The following is a 23,349-nucleotide window of genomic DNA, read 5'->3' as shown; positions in this document are numbered from 1 at the left end:
GTTACAGTAATTTGAAATGGTGAAGGATCGAGTGCTGCGCCTCTGCCTCCGCCTCACTGTCTGGGCGGTAGACCCTCTTTTTATGGAGATAACTGCGGGCTTGATGGAGCAGCTGAGCAACGCTGGGCTTACGACGACTTCAGCTTGCTGCTGAGAGCAGCTCAGAGTCATTCAAGCATCAGTCAACACCTCTGACATGAACACTTTCTGCATTTTCCTTACTACTCTTCTGGCTGTTCCCTCCTCTCTCGCTTTCTCTCATACAAAATCAGAATGGATGTCAAGAACCACCACTTACCTCCGAGCACTCATGGGGAACAGCTCCAGTTTATGTAACACCACCCTGCCATTGCACTCATATGATGCTACGCTGCCATGTTAGTCATCCTCAACCATTCAGAAACTGCATAAAGCAGCTACAATAATTGAAACTGTTGAAATGTTCTGTGAATTCTGGTTCTTGAAAAGTTTTCAGGTGCTCTTTAAGGCCATGTTTTAAATCTACTGCATTATCAGGAAATTCAGCTTTGGATCCATTTACCTCTTCCGTCATTTCATTAAGTTTGTCACATGTATCCTTGTTTATACGCAAGAGTTGTGATAGCTCAAGATGGAAGACGTCTCAGTTTAGACAATCCCCTTATGTGTAGTCAACCCTGCGTCTCAGCCGAGCCTCCAGTGTCCTTGCTCCTGAATCAGATTCATTGATGTGGAACGCAGTTGGCTGAGATGCTGGGGGGCACGAAAAGAAGGGATTTGCTCCTTGGCTAAGCCTTTTCTCTAGTGCAGATTCCTATTGGGCCATGAGAGGAGATTTAAACTCTTATACACTGTCAAATGGGCACACACATACACACGCATGCACACGCACACGCACACGCACACTCACATAACGCACACATCTGTTTTCCTGCCATCAATCTCCTAACTCCACCCAGGTTGTTTTGAAAGTGATAAATTCAGCCATTTAATATCAATAATTAATAATTTATTACATGCAGCGCACCACAGATTTAGATTAGGTAGTATTTTATCAAGGTAATAGTTGTACCCCTGAAGGTCATTTTGAATGCTTTTCATTATCCTGCCTGAGTTAATATTCAATAAAGGTGTTTGGTGACTTACTGAGTGACAATATTGGCTAGAAGATAAAAGAAAAACACTCGAAGGAGGATCTTCAACAGAACTGTGATGCTTGTTTACTACGGTTTCTGCCTAATGATGTCATCTTTTGGGACTGGGCATTGCCACATGTCCCCACAAGTGATGAAATTCCATATCTCTGTCGGATAAACACATTTCTTTTTAAAAGGTGTTAAAAGGTGCAACTTCACACAGCAGATAAAGATTGTGGATTTCAACAAAAAGATAAGAAATAAATTGGTTTCCCATCAGTTTTTTTTCCCTCCAAAAATGTTTTTTTTTTTTTTTTTTTCAACAATGTATTTTTAACAGAACTGGCCGCCCACACGATGAACACTTAGCACTGAGTAATCCTCATGAAAAAATATTTTGAGGAATCAGCTTGTGCTATTGTTCGTATTATAGCTGAAGTAACAACAGATTTGTTTTTGGCGAGCAGTTGCAAAGCCGCTGGTCGAAAGTTGAGCAACTTACGGCTGATGGGCAATGAAAAACGCACAGAGGAGACTTTCCCTCATGTAGAAAACTGGCAGTGTGGACTTTTTTTTTTGGTTCTCTTTTTGTAGTGAATAAATGTGAGTGAACCAAGTTATCTTACTGTCATCCCCCTCCTCTCTCCCTCCCTACGCCTGTCTTTCTCCTCTCTGTGTGTCTCGGAAACGCACACATACTCTCTCGCACAAAGCAGGGAAAGTGTCACTATGGAAACAAGGAGGCGAGATTCTAAAAGCTACCTCTTGAGACGAGAGTTAATACAACAAAAAGGAGTCCACTGTGTGAGTGGCAGAAAAACAGCAATATACACAGAATCTATATTTCTCCCTCCTGTTCTGCCGCTGTGGATGTCATCATCAAGTCGCCTTGTCAGCCCTTTTCACCTTCATCCTGCTGGTTTTTAGCAGACTGTGTACGTCTGTGTAGTCACATTTGTGTGCATTTTAATGTACTCCCCTGTGTGCGAGTTTACAGCTGCGCCTGCAGTTAAACGCATGTGGCTCTGTGGACAACTGTGTGTGTGGCTCGGGTGTAATATGCACCACACATTTCTTTAATAGGGCTAATCCATTTTAATCCCACCTGCCACAGTTACCTTACAATGATGAATGTAAGCCTAAATGAGTTGAGACGCAGAGAAATGCCCGCGGAAGACAGAGGAGGAGGCTGGGAGGGATATTTCTCTATATGTGTGTGTGTGTGTGTGTGTGTGTGTGTGTGTGTGTGTGTGTGTGTGTGTGTGTGTGTGTGTGTGTGTGTGTGTGTGTGTGTGTGTGTGTGTGTGTTTGTCTGTGTGTGTACACTTGTGTGTGAATGTGTGTCCACGCAAGCCTGTGCATGTGTATTTATTAAGGTTTTTCTGCAGCGGCTGAAACAGGTTTTTTCCTCCCTGCTCTGTTGAAGGCTATTTTCTGTGGGTCTGCAGGGTCACTGCTGTCCTTAGTGATGTCTCCTGCAAGTGTAATCAGCACCATGGACAGCAACACCCATCTCCACCATTGCAGGCACCACAGCACGCATCCATCTCAATAGACTCAAAGCGGCTCCCTATGCTTAGCTCCTTTCCTTTTTCATTCGTGCTGATCTAAAAGAATTGGATAGGTGAAAGCAGACTGCCCATTAGGATTCGGTCTTGATGTTCTCCTTCGGTCCTTGATCTTTAACAGGAATGGAAAGGAGATGCAGGAGGGGGAGGGAGGAAAAAGGGAAGCTAATTGTGAAAAACCTGCAGGCAACCACATCTATTAATAAAACCTCTAATGTAAAAACTCCTAGTGGATAAGTTTCCTGTGTGGTGGCAGATTCACATGATTATGAGGGGGTAAAAATACAGTATAAATCCAGGCTGCTGTTAATAGCACAGTCCTAGTTGAGCACTTGTTACTATTGAGCCACAGTTTTTAGTGCCAGCGTCACTCACCTGTGGTGGCTCTGAAAAATAGCAGCAATATTAGGAAGCAGAACAGAGATAAGGAGAGGTTAAAAAAAAAAAAAAAAGAGGAGAAAGGGGAGGGAGAGATAGGAGGAGAATACTACTGTACAGAGTGAGTGGCTGAGTTAGGGTGAGAGAGGGAGAGATAGGGAGAGCGAGACACAGCGAGAGAGAGAGAGAGAAAGAGAGAGAGAGAGGGTGCAGATAGCGGGAGGGGAAAACCTCCTCTCTGAAAGGGATGATGTCAGTCTCTGCAGCTGAGCCCCGGTCCCCGACTCGATAGGGTGAAGACTCCAGAAACACACCGGCAGGCGCAGCCGCATCCACAAAGAGGGAGGCACGGGTGAGAGGCAAGCTGAGGGGAGAAGCAGGGAGAGTCTGGTGAATGAAATCCTGCAGGTACGTATGCCACATTGTCATCCGTCTACGAGTTCATTCATCAGTGTCTTTTGATACGTGCTGCCTGCCATTACACTTTAAATCGCTGCCAGCAACTCACTTGTTCAAAGTAATTATCATGTTTTCAGAACGTGTCACAGCAAACCTCAGGAGGGTGTGTGTGTGTGTGTGTGTGTGTGTGTGTGTGTGTGTGTGTGTGTGTGTGTGTGTGTGTGTGTGTGTGTGTGTGTGTGTGTGTTTAGTGCACACTTCTACATCCCAGTCCCAGCCTGTCTGTGCGAATTTGTGTGGGTGTGTATATTTTAGTGGGGGTGTGGAAGGAGGGCTCACTGTATGAGGAGGCAAAAACACACGCACGCACGCGCGCACGCACGCACACGCACACACACACACACACACACACACACACACACACACACACACACACATCAGTGTAAAGTTTTTAATGAAGAGGAAACTGCTGTATTTAGTCCTCTGGGGAGGAAAACAGCTTGAATTATTCAAATCCAAATCAGATGCGGGTCTCCAGAGCAGAAGGCATGACAGAGATTCAAGATTAGAGTGTAGGGATTTTGAGCAAAGATAACCTATCGACATGGGGTGGGAAAAAAAAAAAAAAAATGCTCTTTTGTCTATTGCGTCATTGTTACAGAGCTCTTCTGTCTGCATGAGGGATTTGTCATGGTTAAAGCAATGCTTTCTGGGATATTGGTGGTCAGACAGGTGACATAGCTGTGGTGAGTCATCCTGTAACATCTGTCACTGACACCCCTGTTTCCCACTTTAGATTACAGCTTTGCTTGTGCACAAGGCGTAATGTCATTGTCAAACCCGGTAATTCATGTTCAGCCATCACACAAGTTCAGCCAGTCTATAGCATGTGTTGTTTATTATGCAGGGGCAATTGATTTTCTGTTGCTGAGATTAGTTGTGAATGTCACAGGCGGCCAGACAACACTACGTGCAGGGTCACATTCAATAGGCAACAAAGAGAAATGACATTGACAAAGGATGAAATGTGTCTTTGTACTGGAGAATCCTGCACAGCTAGGATGTGTGTGTGTGTGTGTGTGTGTGTGTGTGTGTGTGTGTGTGTGTGTGTGTGTGTGTGTGTGTGTGTGTGTGTGTGTGTGTGTGTGTGTGTGTGTGTGTGTGTGTGTGTGTGTGTGTGTCATTTCCACTCAAAGGCCATCAGGAAAAAAAAAAAGAGAGCAGGTCACAGACACATTTCACCAGCAACCATCCATTTACACGCTCAGGCTGTTGGCATGTCACTCAATTAGTCGCAGCGTGGATTACACTCCACGAGGGGCTTGGGGAGAGAATCACAGTGGAAATCCAATTTTGTGCCACATCAAATGTCAGGGTAGATCCTTCAGGTTCACTGTGATAAACACAGAGACTGCAGGAGCGAAGCACACTGTGGATGTGGAGGAGGGGATGAAGGTTATAGTGGAGAAGTAATAAGGGGTGGAGGGGGCGGTGGACGGATGGAGAGAGTCTCTGAGGTACGCGAGGAATCCCTACCGGCCACCAGGTTCCGGCTGTGTCTATAAAGGGTTGTTTTCACTGTATGTTGGTCTATGCTATGAAACGTGAGGAATTCAAGCCTACACATACATAATTGAAGTTTGATCAATTTCAAAATGTCACGCAGCCCAATTTACCATCACAAGATCGTTTTTTATTTCTTGTTGCCTAACTCTCAGCGCCCTATTTCTACCTGCTGATTTGTCCTCCAGTCTGTAAACAGCTCGGAGAAGTGCAATGGATCTGCATGGAAGTGGTATAAATAGAATCTCTCAGGAATGCCTCATATATCATTTAGAAAATTATACTTACAGCAGATTCAGCAAACTAATTACGACGCGTGTATGTAGAAAACTTTGTTTTATTAAATTGTGTGTTTTTTTGGCGCCGGCTGCTCTGGAGACACCTACTGTTGGGTGCAGTGTTCCAGTCGCTGCAGACACACACCAGCAGGCTTTCATTTGTTTGCATAGTCCCGACAGCGCAACCCCATTTATTCCTGCAAACCTGGAACATCAAACAGGTGCTTTTAGCCATTGTGTGCAGCCTGTTCCCTCTCTAGTGCTGACTGGCCTGACAAATGGTTGGCAGCGAGGGACCACGACTTCCTGGTGCAATGCCATTAATTAAGAAATCCAAAGTGTGCTTGGTGTAACTTTAATGCCTCGTCTTCCCACATTACCTTTCACCCACAGTGATGTTTTTTTATCAGCTCATTTGCTTTGAAATTCATTTCGATGCTACAACTGCCCCAGTTCCTTTGAGTCCTACTCCAGGTTCTTCGTCTTGTCTTGTGGGAGTGCAGACTTCCTGCGTAGTTTTCTTACTTTTATTTGAGGATTTTTAAGGGTGAACTTGGTGTTTTGATGGTTGTCAGGCAAAATTGGATTGATGTCTTGATTTCAAAGATTTCTTTGTCCTCTTTGTTCACACCAGAGGGAACGTGTTTATGTTGAATTATTCATACACATTCTCGCTGTCGTACAGAAATGATTTCAGATATCATCCCAGTGGAAATTCATCACGATCTCCCCCGTGTGTGCAGAGAGGGATGCTCAGTCATTCCTTCCCCTTTCGTGCAACAAATTCCTCCCCATCCATCTATCTATTTATCTCTCAGTGATGGCTGAAAGTTCACATTCCCAACAGAGGTGACCCGAGTGGCCTCTCAGCCTGTGTGTCATTACCGCTGACCAGTAGCCCATCTCTATCTGTCCCTGATCTCATGACCTCCCTGAGAGGCAGCCAACAGCACACTCCACGGTGGGGGTGGAGAGAGTGGAGGGTGAGGTGAGGCAGCAGGACAGGAAGGAAGGGAGGGGAAACCAGGGAGAAGGGTGGATGGAAAGGTGAGCGTGCAACATGGAGGGATGGACAAAGAAAATGTGATGTGGGGAGAAATTAGTTGAATTATGCAGAGAGGAAAATGTAAGAAAAAAAAATCAGGTGACTGACTGAGATAAAGGGCGAAAGAAGAAAATGGGAAGAGGCAGATGGAAAACCGGGAAGAGAGGGTGAGATGCTGAATTGTAAATTGATGGTGAAGAGAGAAGAAAAGCGCGAGAAAAGGACGAGCGGGAAAATGAGGGTGGAGGCAGAGAAAAATAGAGGGAAGAAAGTCAGAGATCAGACGAGGCAGAGAGGGAGAGTCAGAAGTGAGAAGGAGAGAGAGAGAAGATGCTATTTCAAGACCATACTTACTGATAATGTCACTCTACTTCAAAGTGCAAAGCGTTCCTGTCATGCTCCTGCATGACTGTGCCTCTGGAGAGTTTCCTCATAGATCAGATGATAAAAGGATGCCTGACTTGCAGGGTGTGCGAGGCTCCTACGCGCTCTGTGTGACACATTCTGGCTTAAACTGTGACAAAATATACTGAGATCTCGACTTTCATTTTGTCTTCATCAGCCGCAGCTGCTGATCGCCGGCCCTGAGCGAGATTCACTGTGGCGGGAGACCGAGCAGACCGTGAGGTTCAGGTAAAATCCAAGTGCATTTTAGGCTAAAATATCTGCCATACATTTTTCATTAAATCACCAGTACAGCATGACATAAAAGAGCACAAGTGAAGAGGACCTTTAAATACCTAAAAAGAATGTCACTTATCTAGCTTCTATTATAATTGTGTATTTCAACATGTCAATCACAGGCTTTTCACTTGCATGTCTCGGTGGCTCAGTTGTCATCGAAGCCATCAATCACGCAGCTTTTGGGCACCAACACTCATAACTGGATCAGTGATTGGCCGGGATTCCTGCAGTGCAATGAAATGAATCCCAGTCTAGAGAACGAAGCCGGCATCATCTGGCTAATTGAATATGTAGCAAGATTTAATTAGGTAATTTTAACACAGAAACCCGGGCAACATCACTTGGTCTTTTAGAAATTGTTGGGACTCTTTGGCAATGACACATTTTTAAATGAGATCAAACTTTTTTCAATCTCTCTGTATTTTTAAATGATTCATTTGTGGGGCTCAAATAAAACACATTGTGATTCTCAGCAAGTCGTTTCTTTTCTAATTAATGTTGATACTACTGCCACTGCATCAATAGCATCTATTTACGACAGGGATACACACACACACACACACACACACACACACACACACACACACACACACACACACACACACACACACACACACACACACACACACACACACACACATCAACATATGGTCATTCATCCACCCACTCCAACCCTTTTCATTTGGTTTATGCTGTGAATCTACAATTGTGAAAGGATTCAATTATTGGTGTGAATGAGAGAAAGGAATTCTGCCAAAACCACAAAACATTTCCTCTCAGTGAACCACTTTGATATTCAGGTTGACTCTCAACAATACATCAGCTGACAGCAACAAATAGGTTATTAGTCAGGTATTTCTACGGTAAGTTATGAGCAAAAGCTCAGTGAATTATTTGTAATTAATATACTTCTGATCAAAGTTTTGTCCATATAGTGGGGCACCTGCAGGCGGACATCAAGGGAGACATGTGTCAATAGTGAAAAGGCACACAGATGGTTATACTAAAAAGTGACGAAAACAATAAGGCCAGCATTGTGGTTTGTACACCCAACTAATATTGAGAGAGACAAACCTTTTGTCAGATCTATATGTATATTAAAACCAGGAATAGTCTGCTAGTATGTAGGTGAAAATGTGCATAAATTAAATATACTTGTTATTAGCTAATTCAATTGCATTTATGGCGATTATATTTCAAGCAAAAACTGCTAGTATATAAGTGCTGAAACCTTTTTTAACTGGCATAATTTGCCAATATTGTCAATATCATTGAGAGCAATTTATGCAATAATGTTTAGTGCATAGACTTCTGCTGTTTTTGTAACATCAGTATTAAATTTAGGCATGTCAAAGATCTTTAATTCACAGATATGGTACAGTCTGGATCTAAGAAATGTAACCATTGTCTGAAAAGCTTTCTGAGAATCACTCGTGCATCTCAGGACTTCATCCAAACTGAATAAAATAAAATAAAAGTTTCTGAACTCCAGGTAATTTCTGTCCGAGTTATCTTAAAAAGCCTTAATCACAGCTTCTCATCTGCTGTAAGGAAACTGAGGGTCAATTTATATCTTTAAGCTGTCATTCATGACTTTTACTGTTCTGTCATAAGAGGTCAAGGTGAAACACACCTGCCAGCGTACTTTCAAGAATCTAAACTCTGCACTACTGGAGAAACTTTGATATATTGCGAGGCAGAACAGCAGACAGGGATTGAAGTCTGTTTCGCCTGCTTTATTTTCAGTTGTCACCAGTGAGTCCAAAAATATGTTGTTTGTGGGAGCTGCCAAATCAGTATTCCCACTAAATTAATTAGAGAAGTTATTTCCTCCACACTTCCTCTGAATCAACACATGGCTGCTTCCTGTGTTTACAGAAAACACCAGCGTGTTCCTAACACCTTGTAAACTTTCAATAAAAATGATTATATTTATATATTGCTTTGTAACATTACAAGACATCCTGACACACTATGAAGTCTAGAGGCAACATATTCTGTTGATCTATGATTTAAAGAAATAGCAGCTACATTTTCACATGTACAAATCTGATTCAGTTAACACTGACTTGTTAGTCTGCTGATAGATGTACACGTTTCCTGTCTTGTAATACAGATCTCAATTTCCGTCCACATTTGACGACAAAGTTAAAGTTTCACCTTTTATCTTATTTTAGAATAGATAAATACTTGAGCTTCAAGAAAGTAACCTCCTTTCTGTCTTCTGTTTTCTCAGGTCTCATGGTGATTCAGCGGAAGATGTGAGAAGACTACTCCGCTTTGTTTCTACATATATGCCACTGTGTAGTATGGCTTTTTATTCCTATGTGATGATGAAAAATGTTCATGTAGGAATAGAAGCCATTTTACATGTGGTGAGAGAGCAACGTGACGGAGGCATGACACGAGCGAGAGCTCCTCGCCGGCGCTCGCGGACACACCAGCATACGGTTGTCTTCTGCTGAATGTTTCCCTGTAGTAAAGATACATTTACGCTCATCTTTCAGATGAAGAGTGAGCTCACTGAAGTGCTGCTCTGAAGACAAAGAAATGAAGTCAGACTTTGTTGTGTGTGCACCTGTTTTTGCCTCCAGGCACAAGCGGCTTCCACTGCTTCCAGTGTTTGATGCATGTGGTGACAGCTGCGGTCCGCAGGGATGGAAGTAGGAACATTTGCAAAACATGTCATGAACAAAAGGAAGAAAAGAGTAGGGAGAGACCAATACGGATCTTTAATAACCAACCATAAAAAGAGGCACTTAGTGAACCACTTTACAACTTGCAAGAGGCACTGCATTTCCCTTTCTTCTCAATCTGATTCATTTTGTACATTATTAAAATAAAACTTTGACATGAAGCATTACACCAAACAATAATCTACCTACAATATTATACAATATAAGATACATACAGTATAAACAAGATAAAGCACCTTTGTTGTCCTAGTAAATACTATTCATAATAAACATTTGGAGTTTCAGACACAGATGATTGAGTTTGTAATTTGTGTGTGGTATTATCAGTGCATGGGAAGAACTCCAAATACAGGTCTTGGGACTGTGATGTCCTTGTATGCACCTGAGTTTATACAATGGAAGCTTTCCTAATTTTGTGCTCTATCAGCCTACATATGAATTACTTAGATGGTTTTACACAGTATCTTTAATAAACTACAGAGAACCAGTAAAAACAGTTGGATGTATTGTACTGTAACTGCTACAGATCTCGTGTTCCCTTCCGAGGACATTGGCATTCACATTACAATTAAACACAATGTAGCACCAGGGAATGTTTATACAAAAGGCTAATATGATGAATGTCAATGCAGTACAGTAAAGGTAAAAAAAAAAATAATACAAAATTAATACGCTGGAAGCATGTACAAGGTGCACAGACAATAGTCCAAGTCAGTTATGATGTCATTTGGTCCTTTTAAACCAGAAAAAAAAAAAAAAAATCATGTTATGAATGCAAAATGAACATGCATTTCTTAGAAGGAAGTATTTTACTGTATTTTCAAGTATTTTTTTTCTCTCCTTTAGGTAAATGAAATATAATCTCTCAAAAAGTTCATTGGTTATCCCCCAACTAACATATTTAGTTTTGACCCAAAATTCCTCTCTGCCATTCGTCCTCACATTTGTGTAATAAAAACACACAAACAAACAAAGAAGACATAAAGTGACTATGTAAGTATTGAAAGATAGCATTTCACAGAAAAGAGCCGTGCAATCTCATTCACCATAATGAATTGTCTTAAACTTTTATAACTGTGAACATTTACAGTCTCTTTATTCACAGATCCCTCAAACCCCCCATCAGTTAATAGATTCAGACGTGTCCTTCCTTAAAGGAATCTTAAAGCTAGTGAGTTTTTGGCCAAACAGCTGGCTGAGAAGGTTGTTCTGGGACTCTGCTGTCCGGTAAGAATGACTCTCCATTGCCCTAACCCCCATCTTTGGCCTAGATTTATTCAAAGAGTTGTTCATGGGAACTGAGGACACTTTAGCTATAGGGGGATGCAGCGGTCTCCCCATAGATCCCTTCTTGGCTTTATAGTCCCCGTTTTGAGGCGAAACAATCTCAGCTTTCTTTTGCGTGCAGCTGTCAAGCAAACTTCTTTTTGACTGCAACCCCAAGTTTAAGGTCTTGCACTTGGAAACGATTTTGTTGCTAACAACGTCGTCCCGTACCGAGGACAGCACGGGGTACTCGTTAGGTCCGTCGGACTTTCTCTGCACAGAAGGATTTGCACAATTGCTCGGGCGAAATTTCTTTTTGGCCCTCGAATCAACACCAAAGTTCTCTTGTGTGAATGGAGAGGAAACCCTCTGCAGGCTGTGAGGGGACTTCATGTCCTTCCTCTTCTTCTGTGGTCTCACAGCTTCCTTGTCCTCGTTTGAAGCATTGAGGGAAACTTTGGAGTGGAGGACTGGTGTCGATTCTGCAGCCTTCACGCTGCTGGTTGTCGAGCTGTTTTTATTGTTGTCAGTTGTTTTTGCTGGGGCGACTTTGTCTTTCATCTGACTGCTACTCTCCTGCTCAGCACCATGACATAATAGCTGCTGTTTGCTGTCATTACTGGAAGCTCTGGACGTGTGATGCCACTGCTCAGCATCCCTCTGCTGCTCCGTCACATCAACAGCTAAATCATGCTTTGCGGACTCAGGTGTCTTTGGAATGAGTTGATTTTCTCTCAGGCTGACAAAAGACTTCTTGCTAGATGGAAGTGAATCTGCTTTTCCTTCAGTTTCATTTGTGTCACCTTGAGCACAGCCTTCCTTTGCTTTAACAGTCTCCTCCGCTGCACTACTCCTCTCTTTAGATGCTGACCACGAAGTTGTCTCTGCTCTAATGCAGACTGACTCATTCTCCTCTTTCACGTCACATGGTTCAGTAATTGATTTTCCATTAGCCTCCTTATCAAGATTAGGTGAGGGAGCCGGGTCAATTTCCTCTTCCTTGGGTGCAGCAGACTCCGCCGAGCCCATCTGAATACATTTTTCCAGCTCTACGAGTAGTTCAGAGTAGTCCTCAGCGATGTCCTCAGTCTTCACATTTGTTTTGCTCGTGTCGCTGTGGTATTCGTTGGCAGTGGTCTGTGTGGAGTCGTCTGATGTGGACACGGAGGGTTTTGAAGACTGCGTGTCAGAGTTTTGATTTAAGTGCAGCGAGCTGACACTAGCGATGCCGCTGTCGGAGCTATTTTCTTGTAGACTGTCAGACAGAATTCTCCTCTTCTTACTTGCAGGCAAATCACATTCATCTTCTTTGGACGCGGAGACTTTGACAGGTCGGAGGACGCCTCGGAATTTGAAGATTTTGTTCCCCCCTGACAGGTGCTTTTCCATGTGCCGATCAAACTGCTCTTTCTTAGAGAAGGTGTAGTTACAGGTGCTGCAGATGAAGGATTTTTTAATCACGTGCATGACATCGGCGCAGAGCTCGCAGGTGTAAAGGGTGGTGTGCTTTGAATCCAACTCGTCCATCTCCTCGTGAGCGCCCTTTAGGTGATCTTTCAGCTCCTGAGCCTCCTGATAAGAGACGGGGCATTTGTGACACAGGAAAATCCTCTCCAGGTTGTGAACCACTAAATGTCTCTGGAGCTTGAACGGTTTGGGGAATTGTTTCCCACAGTGGTGGCAGTCTCTTGAGGGATCTTTGCAGTTGGGATGCATCTCCACACTTTTAGGTGTCTCTGTTTTGTGAAGGACCTCAAGCGGGGTTAACGTGCTCTGCTTCCTGCCGGCCCCGCTGCTGCTTTTAGTTCTGTGAAGTTTAGGCTCCGCCCCCTCTGAGGCGTTCCCCTCTCGAACAGGGCTGTTGGCAGAAACAGCTTTTTCCTGCTCTTTGGTAGCTTTGCTGGACTCTCTGTTGGCTTTGCTGGGGCGGTGCTGCATGATCGAGGAGATAAAGTTCTTCACTGCTGTCTCCTGCATGAAGCAGCCAGAAATGCCCAACATGGAGCCTTGAGTCTGCCCCCTCCTGGCGAACTGAGTGGCGTGCTCTCGCAAGTGTTCGTTATACATCCACACGTCTGATATCTCCTTCAAACACATTCCACAGGTCCAGATCCCCGTCTTGTTCTTGGCGTGTTTCTCCCTCAGATGGTCTCTCAGCTGCTCCCTCGAGCTGAACTTGCGCTGCACACACATGTAGCAGGTCGGAGGAGGAGAGGGGTTGTGGGAGAGTTTGTGAAAGTTCAGCTCACCGAGAGTGAGGAACCAAGTGAAGCACACTTTGCACTTGTACTGCTTATCCTTGACCTTCATTCCACCATCTTGTCGTTTCCTGCCTCGCCGCTCCGTTGCTTTCTTTGACTTTTCATCATCTCTGTTCTCCATGTCAACAGCTGCAGTAGGCGGAGCTACAGAGATATCTTTATTAGAGTCAAAGAACTGAATCTCAGGAAGCTGAAAGGTGGTGTTGATGTTTTGGATGTCGATGCTGTGGTAGGTGTGGACACCCTCTGTGACACATGGCTCCACAGTGTAGGGGGCAGCTGGCAGAGGGCAGGGTGTGGTTGTCGCTTCTGGTTTGCAAGTGTCGGGGTCAGATGTCACCGCTGAGCCACTGAAGTCACCGGAGCCACTCCATTCAATTAAAGATTTATCAATGGTGCTCTCCAGTGGATTTAAGAGATTGTTGTGAAGCTCTTTAACGTTCTCCTCCTGATCACTTTGTTTAACATCTGGCGTGGCATCAGTCTTTGTTGTGCTGTTGTGGCACATATTCAACATGATGGCATCATCAATAGAAATGGTCTCATATTCACAGGGGTTAGTTTGATTGTCAGGGAATGTCTGCTCAGCTTGGTTTTCCACGAACTGATTTTTATTTTGCACAGGAGTTTCAGGAGGAAGGTAGTCCGGAGTCACATCTGACCGGGGCGACAGCTTCTGTCTTTTGTTTCTTTTGCTGTACACCCTCGGGCACTTTTTCCTTTTGGCCTCCTCATCTCTGGGGAACAGCTGTGAGAACGTGGTGTCGTCGTCAAGTAAGGCCTTCAGATCTGGACTAATGCTGGGAGGACTGAGAGGGGCCGAATTCAAACAGGAGAGAGGATGTACTTTGTCTGCAGGGCCGCTGTTTTTCTCACATTTGATCTCTACTGCCACTTTCCTGAGAATCTCCTGGGCGAGGCTCTCTTCAGATCCTTTCTGTTCACACATCTCTTCAGTCTTTCTGGACTCATCACATTCTCCGGTAATACCCTCGTCTACAGATGCAATACCTTCCACATTATTATCTGCACACACTTCCATATTTGCCATCTTTGTTATGCTTGCACATTTCATCTCCTCTGTGTCAGCGATGTGATTTAGCTCTACGGTTCCATTAAAAACATTTGGCTCTGTTGTTGGAGAGCGGGATGTTTTGTCAAAACCAGAATCTGAAGTAACGCGTTGAGGGAATTCCTCCGTTCCAGTAACAGTCCTGTCATTGATTTTCCCTTCATCCCCGGGAGACTTGCTGCAGTCTTGTAGTGCACTGCTTTTGAATTCAGGACTTATGGCTTGAAGTATGTCTGTTTTTAATATATTCAGAAACTCATCAGAGAAAGGGTCAGGCTTCATGTTTACCCCGCTGCTCTTGCTCTTTCTAGCTTTGTTGTTCCTCTTTGCTTTTGTTGGCAGCAGAGGGGTTTGATGACCCATTTCATCTTCGGCCACTGCACTTGTCTCAGTTGTCGTCTCCTCCAGGACTGACTCAGTCTCTGCTGCTTTAGATACGAGAGTGCTACTTGGCTCCAGCAGCCCATCTATTTTTGTTGGGTAACAGGTCTGTGAATCATCTTTATGTTTTTTCTCTGTGGCTTGTGATGCTTCATAAATAAACACAGTCCCCTGATGGCTTGATGCTGTGCTCTGCAGGCCAATGGATTTTTCAGCTCTGACCAAATGTTTCATGGCCTTATGCCTTTTTAACCCTGGCACAGTCCTGAAGCACATGAAGCAGATTTCACAGAGCACTTTCCCCTGCTGTGCATTGGTCTGTGTCTTTTTTTGTGCGGCTTCTTTGTGTATTTGGTGCGCGGTTGAACACTGGCCAGTCTTTATTGTTGGTTGCTTCTCTGATGGGTCTGGTGGAAGAGGCATTTGCTCATTTTCACAGATGACGAGTGGCTTAGGAGTGGGCGGACCATCTGAAAAGTCTTTTTTGAGAAGTGTACTGTCCTCAACAGAAGCCTGGTGAGAATCTAATTTCTCTGCTTCAGCCTTGCTCATGGGGTCAGCGTGTATGTGTAGATCATCAACAGGTTCAACCGGATCGTGGAAAACCTCCAAGTCTGTCTTGACGTTGTCAGCTGAGGAATCTGCTCTTTTGATTTCAGCTGGGAGACCCAAAGAAAAACATGTGAATTTCATACTCGGCTGGAGGACCAGTGGCTCATCTGATGAATGTAGTTTAGCAGCAGGATCTGAGTTCAGTGATACTGCTGTATCTGTTACAGTTTTGTCAAAAATCAGTGCAGGGTTAACGCTCAGGTCACATGATTCGCAGTCAACTCTGGGTCTCTGCTGGATGTCTGGATTCTTGTCGGGTTTGCTGGCTGGTGATATTGGTATGTAGTGATATTGATTCAGCTGTGGAGGTTCATCTGAGACGCTGTTGTAGTTGAGACGGCTGAGCTTGAAATCATACATTAGATCTCTTTTTTTTAGGCTGTCTGGCACGTCTGGTGGTTCTGCTGCGGCTGTCACAGCAAGTGGAGAGGGGATGGGGGTTTTAGAGCTGGGGATTTTACACTGCATGACTCCCAAGTCAAGGTGAGGAGGACTTATCAAAGAATACTCCATCTCAGCAGCTGTGTTTAATGCGTCTTTGACATTTTGGTTATCATCTTCGTTTATGGGGGATTTGGCATTTTGAATTGAGCCTTGATCAGTTGATTTGTTATTGCATTTATTTTTTGGCTTGCATGAATCCTTTTGTTCGTCATATTGCTGCATGGGTGTCTGATGAGAGGTTGATAAAAGGGGACTGATGGGCGGGGCTGTGTCTAAAAAGACGCAGTGATTTTCCTCCACTTCCTCTCTGCACGGTGAATTATGTTGACTTGCCATAAAATCAAAAGGAAGGTGTTCTTTGATGTCCTGAACATTTAAAATCTCCTCTTGTTTTAGAATCGACTCACAGACGAGACCTGTCTCAGTTTTTAATGAGTCATTAAACGAAGTAATTTTGCAGGAATCACTGTTAATGATGCCATCAGACTGTGAGAGGATCAACAGATTGCTTTGTCCCTCGATGGACTGCGTGTCATGGAAGGGTGAGCAGCGGCTGCTGCTTTCTGTATGGCTGTCCACCAGTAGTGGACTGCAGGGCTCGTCTGTGGTGACGATCTCCACCGACATATCAGAGTCACTGTACGTCTTCGGAGGGCTGGAGTTGTTACAGGGAGAATGTTTTGATGTTTCAACAGTTAGTACCTCAGTTACACTGCCTGACATTTCCACTTTCAATTCATCAGCATGCGATGAGCTAATGTCTGCAGGATTATCATCAACGGATCGCTGCTGCAGTGCTGCTTTAATCACATCCGCCATTTTCTCGCCAGTGTCTAGACAGGGGTCATCTACAGCTGGTGATAAAGGACGACCATCAGATTGACACGTGATTCCCTTCGCTGCCTCTGCTTCCTCACTGCCATCTGTAGTCGAATATTCTTGGCCATCACTATTGTTTTTAAACACACCACCCTCTGCATTTCTGTTCCCGCGGGATTCCTCGACCACATGGGGCTCCTGTGTCACCACATTCGAGCAGTGAGCAGACTCGGTCACACTTCTGTTCTCAGTGATATCCTCCTCTGATGTGACTTTAGTCTCTGCATTGTAATCCTCGTTTTCTGCAGGCTCACTGGGATGTGATGAAATTGGCTGGTTGCCAGTGAGTGTGGGGTCAGCCTTGTTGGAGAGCGATGACTGTGACTCATTCAGAATGAATTCAATTTCATCCTTCCGCTCATTGATATTTGGAGGTGATAATATATTCTCCTTTCCGGTAATTGCTTCCTTTTCACAACGATCTTCTCTCTCAGCTGCAACGGTTGCTTGGCATTCAATTTCTTGATGTTGTTGACTTGTGAGCGAGTTGACGTTCGGCTTCTTGTGTGCGGATATAATTGGCTCTTTTTTGAATATAGAGTCCGAAATCACCTCCAGGCTTTTCATGAGGTTTTCTGTGTATCTCTTCTGTTCTAAAAGCTCCTCCTTTGTTTCCACAGGAGTCTCTTTTTCAGCACTTCTCTCCTCTGATTTCTGGTCATGGTGGAGCTGTGGGTGCTCAACATGTGAGGCTGTGGAAATCACATTTGCAGCATGATCCCCCTTTTCAGTAAAATGTTCAAGCGCCCCTGGTTCATTGTGAATCGGAGTGTGGGGACTGTGGTGTTCATCTATGAGATCAAACTGGAAAGCACTGGACCATGGGAGTCCAGCTTCAGTAAAAGGCTCTGGAGGCAAACTCGCAACTGGTCCATATATGGTTGGCACAGGGCATTTCATGTTCAAGCCAGTGCCTTCAATCTCTGACTCATCACCCAGACGTAAAGGTGAAAATTTGCTCATTTGCAGCTGCTTGGGGACATCCTGTACGAGTAACGGTGGGCTCTCCAACTTGGCTGTCTGCAGCTGGTTTTCAAGCTCATTCACTATTCTCTTTATCTCTAGCTCATCCTCTGATGCGCAGCTGTTGAGATTTGCACTGTAGTCAATTATTTTTTCTGGCAGAGACAAAGGAACGTGATTGTAATCTGGCTTCTTTTCATTTGATTTCTCAGGGCTGCCTTTGTACTGAGATATCTCGTCTGATAGCACAGGGCAACTGAGGCTCCAGTCTCTTGGTTCCAGAAAGGGAGAGAAAGATGGCACAAACTCTTCCTTCTTATCGGCTGTGTTTTCTATCGAATGGAAACCCTCTTTCTGAATCGGCATCTCTGAGTAAAGGCCACTGTCGAATCCTGTGAGGTCCCCAAACATTGATGAGGTGTCAAATGAGAGTGGGGATTTCATGAGCCCCTGCTCCTGATCCAGAGGGTAGGGCATGAGGGGGAGCGTATCTTTTTGTATCAGCGGGCCTTGGCTTTCAGTCGGAGATAGACACACCTCATCCATCAAAGAGGTGCAAAGGGATGCAGGCTTGTGCGTGTCTAGGTCATTGACTAAACTAATGGCCTCCTTGACCATGTAGACACCGTCACTTTGTTTTTCAAACATGGTGCTGTCTGATAGCTCTGGCTGTGTGGCTTGAGGCCCCTCTCTTCTTTTGCCCTTTGTGTGTTTGGCAAAACTGAAATCAGTTTCTTTGGTGACAGTCGGAGATTGGGAATCAAACTGTGGTGTCTTGTTATCTTGTGTCGGTTCTTCTTTGGGGCACAGATCGTCTGTTCTCTGTAGGTTGTTTCTGTCTGAACAGACTGTTGTGCCCGTTTCCGGTCTGTGAGATGTGACTTTTTCTCTCGGTTTTGTGTGAGAGCTTCTGCTTTTTTCAAAGTTTTTCATTGTGTCTTTTGCTTTTTGTGAGACTGACACCAGATCAGCAGCTTCTGGATTTGAATGATACTTCTTTGGATCATCCGTGCTGTCTTTGTTATCAGAGTGAATGGCTTTGTCAGTATTATACTTCTTGACAGATTTAGTGAATGTCAGTGCTAGTGTGCCGGACTCTTTAAATACCTTCTGTGGGGAGGACCTTTCATGGGTTTTCTGTTCTGGAGAGTCATTCTTTTTGTCTGTCTTCTTCTCACAGTCTGAGTCAGTGCGGTCAGTGCTTTTGGGGCTGTTGATGCTGTCGCTCGAAACACGGACAGATGTGCTGTGTTCACTGCTTGTGGAGGACCTGCTGGCCCTCCTCCTGAGTCTCTGGTAGGAACCGTGTTTCTCAGGCGAGAGAGAAACCTCCTCGCTCTTTTTCATCTGAAAACACTCCTTCGACTCGTGTCTCCACGCTGCCTGGTCCCTCTCACTCCTCGCTCGCCATTTGCACTCTTTCGTGTACGTGTATTTACACCGACTGCTTTGATTCAGTCGGCCCTGGCTTGCTATCTTTACAGGCTCACATTCATCATCTGAGTCAGAGACGTAGTCGTATTCCCCAAATGCAGGGTTCTGCACGGTGGGAGTTAGTCTCTCCATCACCAAGGAAAACTGAAGGTTTTTGGTACCTTTAACATGGAGCTTATGGAATTTATTTTTCTGTTGCACTATTTTGTGAATCAGTTCTTTGCTCCAGGTGCCCCCTCCAGTGCTTTTCCTCTTGCTCTCTTTCACTGCAGTTCTTGATGTTGGAGATGTGGAGGCCTGTGAGGGCGTTGACCCTCGAAGTGCAGAGTTGTCCTGAAAGCTTTTAACACCACAACGCTCAGAAAACTTGCTGGATAAGAGAAACCTTTGTGTGCTTGTGTTTTCGTCCTCACGCTTGCACAGCTTTCTTGCCTCCTTCACTTTGCTGTCTTGTTCCCACGTCTTCTCCCTGGAGGCAATTCTTGAATTTTTATGAGAGGCTTCTTTTTTTATGTTAATTTTCTCATCTTGTTTCAAATTCAGAGATATTTTATTGGGGCTCTCAACATCAGAGTCGTAAAAATACTTTCCCTGCGTGAAAGACCTGTCTTCAACTGCTTGTTTATTTTTGCTCTCAAACACCAGCGATTCTTTCGTTTTGAGACATTGTTTGATTGATGATGTTTTGACAGTGGTGAGGTCATCATCAGCAAATGCATCGATAAAGCTGCTGTCTATCTCTGCATTGTCTGACTGATATCCCAGTCCATTCAAAGCTTCTGTGATTAGGCTGTCCAATTTTGCATCCTCCATTTCCAACTCAGGGAGCGGGACTGGGAGGTTACCTGGACCAGAGAACAAGTTGAGTTTTATTGGATCATCTTTATTGTCTCCTTTTGTTTCACAGTCAGACATCAGTTCTCCGTTTTTATTGAGTCCTAACAAAGATAGGTGAAGGTCAGACGGACACCTCGACATTGAAACATTCGACACGGCTTTTGCTGGCTCTGTGTGGAACTTTCTACTGTCCTCCATCTTTGATATGTCTTTGAGGTCGTTTTGTGGAAATGTGTGCTGAGCACAATATTGCTTGTGGCCTAAAAATGAGACCAGGTTGCTGAAATTCTGATCACACTGTTTGCATGTCAGAAGAACATCTAACTGGTCGAGATTTGCTGTTGCTAACGAGCTGGCTAACAGCTGATGTGCAGAGTACGGTGGTGGAGGCTGGTGATGCTCCACCCCAAAACTATCCATGTAGCCTTTGTTTCCATCCATAGTCGTCTTTGGATGCGTGCTGTTTTGCAGGTAGCTCATCATGTCATCTTTGGCTCTGTCTGGTGCATAGGGAAGGTTTCGTGGAACATCAGAATGAAACTGGTGAGGCTGAGTGCTCAGGTGATCTGAAGGTAGCTGAGTTTTTCCTTGGGGCTGCTGATAGAACAGGTGAGGGGGGGCTGACTTGGACATCTGACTATCCTCGGAACTGATGTTAACAGGGCTAGTGGACGCAGGGGAGAGGGAGGAACAGGTACTACTCGATGCAGGGTTATGAACTGGGGAGGGCAGAGGAGATTCATAAGGAGACACCATAAGTCCCATAGGTGGAACCTGTAATGGCGGATAGCTATAGTTTCGTGATGGTGCAGCTGGAAGAGACTGGTTGAGTCCGAAGTACACTGCCTTATTTTTGGACTCACAAACTTGCTCATGGCTCATCTCTACTTTAAAAGTTGAGACTGTGTTACTGTTGTGTTTTACCGTCTCCTGTCTTTGGTTTGGAAACCCATCACTCGTTCTGCTGTTCTGAAATGAGCTGGGGTTTTTCAGGGAGCTGTGTTTATGAGATTTACCATCGTCCTGCCAGTCAGTGGGGGAAACTATATAAGCCAATTTCTGATTGCTTATTTGCCTAGATAACTCAATTCGGTTTTGGTTTGGCATGGCAGAGGTTGGCCGTATCTGCTGCCAGGGCATTCTGCTATTCTTGGATGAATTTGGCCCATGGTCAAGTGCTGGCTGGTTCTGAAATTGAAACTTATCATTCATATCAGTATACTGAATTGTGTTTTGATCAGCCTGTGAATATGCTTTATTCGGCCCCTCCCATGAGTGTGGTAGCCTGTTTAAAACCTTATTGTTGATGTTTTGATCATAAGATATTAAGCCTGTGCGAATGTTACTGACTGGAGTGTTGTTAAATGTTTTGTTGGGAAAGTGCATTGGGGAGGCTGAGCTTTGTGAAATATTTCTTGCATGTACACTTCCTTGAATGAGAGTTCTTTGGTTGGCAGCTGTGTCTTTGGGGTGACAGTGTCTCTTACTCCCCGGGGTGATGGCTGCATCCCTACTGTCTGCCTGTCCAATAGTGTCTGTGCTCTCAGGCAGGGAAGCCTTCCCCTGTTCTGACTGCTGTGAGCTGGAGCCCGAACTGTCACTGCTGGCTGAGTCCTCACTCAGACTCCTAGGACACTGGATGGACGACACCACCCCCTGAATGAACTGTGACTGTGCGGGGAGAGGATAAGAGCTTCGGTCATCTGGCTGCTGTTCATTACTGAACTGAGTGCCGTTCTGAGCAATGTTTTGTCCTTCTCCAGACGTAAAGGAAAAAGAGTTGTGGGTCACATGAACAGAACCTAGAGAGGAATTTGTAAAGTCTTGAGATTGATGGTTCTGTTCACAGGAAAAAGAGTCAGATGCAGATTCTTCCATTAAATGATATCCATATTGAAATGGAGCAGGCACAAAGGCACTTGCCTTATTGACTTCTGAGAGGGCAGTGGATTTCTGTGTTGTAACGCCATAGTTAGCACCATTAAAAGTCCTTTCAGGAGACTGCCATGCATTAGAGCCACTCAGCTGAAAGTCAGTCAGAATCAGCTGGCTACCAGGCTGTGCACCATTGTTCTCCATTGATGTTGGCTGCTGCTGCTGCTGTGACAGGGGTGGATGTGGATGAGAGGATGTTCCAGTTGAGGAACCCAGTGCCTGTGAGGTAAAGCTTGGGGAGGTAAGGTTAGAGGAAGCCTCCTGGAAGCAGCGGCTGTAGTTGAGCTCTTCTTGCTGTAGTTCGGCCTCTCTCTCTGGGATACTGGGAACGTGGAATCTGTAGCTGCCCGAGACTGGGCCACGACTGGTGTCCAACTTCTTGGGTGGCAAAACCTTCTGCTGTGGGTAGGCAATACCAACGGTGCGTGGATTTGTAATGCTTAGTCTGTACAGCTGCTGCGGGTTGCCACGCTCTGTCTTTCCTGACCGCTTCCCCTTCTCTCGGCTGCGGCCCTTTCCACTTGGCGACTGGGGACTGCCTTTACCACTCGACCAAGTCCTGTCGGTGGCAAATTTGGATCTGTTCTGCAGGGATCTGAAGTCGATCTTCCCTGCCTGTTGTGGCCGTATGACAGCCTCACGCTGCTGATGACAGTCCCTTTTCTTCTCTAGTTTTTCAACTTTCGCCCCTCTGCTGCTGGCTTTGGTCTCAGTGCTGGTGCTTGAAAAGTGCTCTGAAGATTCCTTTGTGTTTTTGTCACTCTGCTGTTCCAGCGCCGTCCCCTCATCCTGCAGTTTGGACTCAGCGTCCGGCTCTTTGACTGCATACATTCGCTGAGTCTCTCCTGCCATGGTGCACAAATGCTTGCTGTGAAGGCCTGGTCCTCAGAGGTGCTGTCTGGGAGACAGGGACATCATCTTCTGGGTAGTAGGAATCAGTTAATGTCCAGTGGCAGGAACTGCAGGGACAGGGCTGCTCGCTGCAGGTTCATCTCTTCACCCTCATTGTGAACTGCAGATCTGGCACCACAGCAAAGCGGACCTGGAAGGAAAAGAGAATGGAGAGGATCAGATGCCTTGTTTTTAAAATGTAATTTAAAGAAATCTTTAATTCTTTTAGTTGAGGTATTAGTACTGAAAATAGAAAGGGGAGAAATTTCTACATGAAACAAACAGTTAATAAAAGGTAGGTTACAAGAAAACTATATTAAGATTTTAAATAAACAATTTAAACATCTATTTTTAATGTGAAAGTTGAAGTACAATGTTCCCTGTTTCAGCCAGCAGAGAGCACTAGTGCAGCATCACACAGCTGTGCTGCCAATGCACAAAGACTCTGTGTAATCAATAGAGAATTTCAATATACTGCCAAACTCCTACTTCTACTCGTCCTGGACATAATACTAACACTTAGATTCCTTACTCCGTGAAATGACATTTCAAACAAGTAAATACAGTTTTGTCTGAGTTTTAGATTGCTGCTTGGCAACAGTGAATGGATGGCATATCGCACTCAAAATACTCTACATAAACAATCAC

General features: G+C 44.7%; 1 protein-coding gene and 1 long non-coding RNA gene across 2 annotated transcripts in view; one reads left to right on the top strand and one right to left on the bottom strand.

Moving 5' to 3' along the window:
• Positions 1-3,214: 3,214 nt before the first annotated feature.
• On the top strand, positions 3,215-10,012 carry LOC138622850 (uncharacterized). The gene is made up of 3 exons (XR_011311042.1): positions 3,215-3,469; positions 6,909-6,979; positions 9,267-10,012. It is a non-coding gene; the product is annotated as an uncharacterized lncRNA (long non-coding RNA).
• znf469 (zinc finger protein 469) overlaps positions 9,744-23,349 on the bottom strand; it is a 43,310-nt gene continuing 29,704 nt past the window's right edge. Inside the window, exon 2 of the mRNA XM_069701943.1 lies at positions 9,744-22,852. Within this exon, the coding sequence (XP_069558044.1) occupies positions 10,849-22,662 (11,814 nt within the window). The 5' untranslated portion in view covers positions 22,663-22,852 and the 3' untranslated portion in view covers positions 9,744-10,848. The remainder of the gene's footprint in view (positions 22,853-23,349) is intronic.

The sequence above is a fragment of the Brachyistius frenatus genome, unplaced genomic scaffold (assembly GCF_029030835.1).
Source record: "Brachyistius frenatus isolate BFR_SWC_R1_liver_20210118 unplaced genomic scaffold, ASM2903083v1 Contig_39, whole genome shotgun sequence".
Taxonomy (NCBI): Eukaryota; Metazoa; Chordata; class Actinopteri; family Embiotocidae; genus Brachyistius; species Brachyistius frenatus.
The sequence above is the reverse complement of the archived record's forward strand: the minus strand, read 5'-3'. Positions and strand labels throughout refer to the sequence as shown.